General features: G+C 33.8%; 1 protein-coding gene across 1 annotated transcript; it reads right to left on the bottom strand.

The window, feature by feature from the left end:
• Positions 1–874: 874 nt before the first annotated feature.
• On the bottom strand, positions 875–1,225 carry LOC115875188. The gene has a single exon (XM_030890591.1). It carries the CDS (start codon positions 1,223–1,225, stop codon positions 875–877), a length of 351 nt encoding a protein of 116 aa, XP_030746451.1.
• Positions 1,226–2,310: the final 1,085 nt, after the last annotated feature.

Below are 2,310 nucleotides of genomic sequence, written 5' to 3'. Positions count from 1 at the left end.
TGTTTGACATAATTTGTAATTAGTTAGAAGGAACATTGTTTTAATATATTATTCACAGAAAGAATATATCATAATATTTGTAGGTTACCCTAGATAAAATATTTACACGAAAAGTAGAGATACTGTAAATTTTAAAAGAAAGAAAACACGTCTGCCCTATATTGCACACTGTTTGCGTGTATATACTTCGTCGAATACGTCTGTACAAAATGCAAAGCGTCTTTCCCTAAAGAAATATAGTCGACGTGAGCTATCTCTTCTTAATCTGCAGCACCGAACTATAGCTCCCCAAGTTATTGTAAAGGTGATGTTTGCTTTACACCAACTTATTTTGAAAAATATTTGTTAGAATTAATGAGAGAAATATATACAGCGCGAGTCTAAAATAAATGCAAATAATTTTAAAGGTAGTAGAGTATATACAAATCAATCAATACAAATCAGTTGATAACGTTCCTCGCCGTCTTATGATTTCCACACTCCAGACCATTGGTCTCTGTCTGTCCAGAGGTTTTCGTCTATTCCTCTTGTTCTGATGTTCCAGCCTATTCCTTCTCACCAACTCCGTCTAGGTTTCCCTCTCTTTCTTTTACCTTGATTGTGGTGTCTAATTGAGTAGTTTCTTTGGGATTCTGCTCTCTTCCATTATGTGTACGTGCCCCTACCACCCGAATTGGTTCATTTGTCGCCATGATGTTCTGAATTCTTTCATTTCTTACTCTATACAGTTTCGAACGCGCGCCTCCAAAAGTCCATTTCTGTAGCTTCGAGTGACTTTAAGTTTTTTCTTTCAAAGGCCATACTTCACTACCATAACTAATGATGCTTTTAACTATGCTGTTATAAATATTGTTATTTTTTTTTTGATACTGCCTCATCCCAATAGAATATTGTTGAGTTCTTGTATTGCTTGTCTTCCCTGGTTGTTTCTGTACTTAATTTCTTCATCAACGCTACCATCGTTGGAAATGTGCATTCCAAGATATTTATATTTTTGGCAGTGTTTTATCTTTTGCTGTTGTTGTTCTAGGATTAAGTTCTGTTGTTCACATCCTATACACATATATTCCGTCCTTTTAAGATTTACCTCCAGCCCCCACTTACTGTATTCTTTAGTTAATTTGCGGGTTTTATATTTCAAGTCCTCGTAGTCTTGAGTCAGTATTATTTGATCATCAGCGAAACAAAGAGTGTAAAGTATCGAGTCGTTTAGTGGTATGCCCATCTGTTCGCTCTTCCTTTTCCAGGGCTTGTTCCAAATAGATTTGTAAACAGTGTCGGGGACAAACAGCAACCCTGTTTGAAACCTTTGTTCATGTTGAATCCCTTTGATACTGTCCTTTCTTTACTTGGCTAGTTTTGTTCTTATAAAGTTCTTGGACAGCCTTAATTACTGTTATGCTGATATTAGTTTTGCTCGCGAGCTTTCCACAATTTAGATTGGGGGTTTTGCCATCTTTAGGAGTAGTATATTATTACCTTAAAACTTTTAATGTTACAATAAAAATAGGACTAAAAAATTGATAATTTAACAAATTTAATAATTTAACAAATGTTTGTTTAGCTAAATCAAACTAAAATCAGTCTCCATGTAAGGTTTTTTTGGGAATAAAAAAATCTGACGTTACTAGAAGATTATTTAGCCGTTCTCCTGCTCAAAAAGAGAATAAAGAAAAAAGAGGAATAAAAACAGATTTTCAATTTGGAGTCACGCATAGGGCGTGGTGGAAGGCACGCAACTGGCATGCCGAAAAGAATTATCTGACATTGGAGAAACTCCCGATTAAATGGTTCTCTGAAAATGGTCTGAATTTGGCGTGGCAGACTGTGTTGATCGAAATAATTTTATTTATTCGGGAGAGATTTAATTATTGAAGGGTGTATAGTGATAATTCCCCAAAAGAGAAATATACAAAAAATGAATGTATATTCTTTCTTTATTCTTTGATTTATTTTCTAAATAATGTTGTGGAAAATATAATAATGTAGAAATCAGTAACTTTGTGAATATATTGTGGTGTTTTAGTTGACGATCAATGGATCAATTCAAAATGGCGGCTATAAGAAAACAAAAACTTGACTGTTGTTGTGCGAAATATAGAAGGCTTAGAAATTTTCTGAAAACGGTATTTAATTGGCCGAGGTCAAAGATATATACCTACCAACTTACGTTGCAATAGATACAACAGTTCTGAAGATATTGTCATTTAAAATAAACGTATTATTTTCATTTTTTTTACATAAATTCGAAACTAATCAAGATACCGGGGTTTTTTTCATAGGTGTTTGTCAAACATTTAATTACGCAAC

The sequence above is a fragment of the Sitophilus oryzae genome, unplaced genomic scaffold (genome assembly GCF_002938485.1).
Source record: "Sitophilus oryzae breed Bouriz unplaced genomic scaffold, Soryzae_2.0 scaffold_1351_pilon_pilon, whole genome shotgun sequence".
NCBI classification, from domain to species: domain Eukaryota; kingdom Metazoa; phylum Arthropoda; class Insecta; order Coleoptera; family Curculionidae; genus Sitophilus; species Sitophilus oryzae.
This window is presented reverse-complemented; position numbering and strand designations above follow the sequence as displayed.

Coding starts and splice junctions, on each gene's coding strand:
- LOC115875188 (XM_030890591.1), bottom strand. CDS start 1,225: ATGGGCATACCACTAAACGACTCGATACTTTACACTCTTTGTTTCGCT.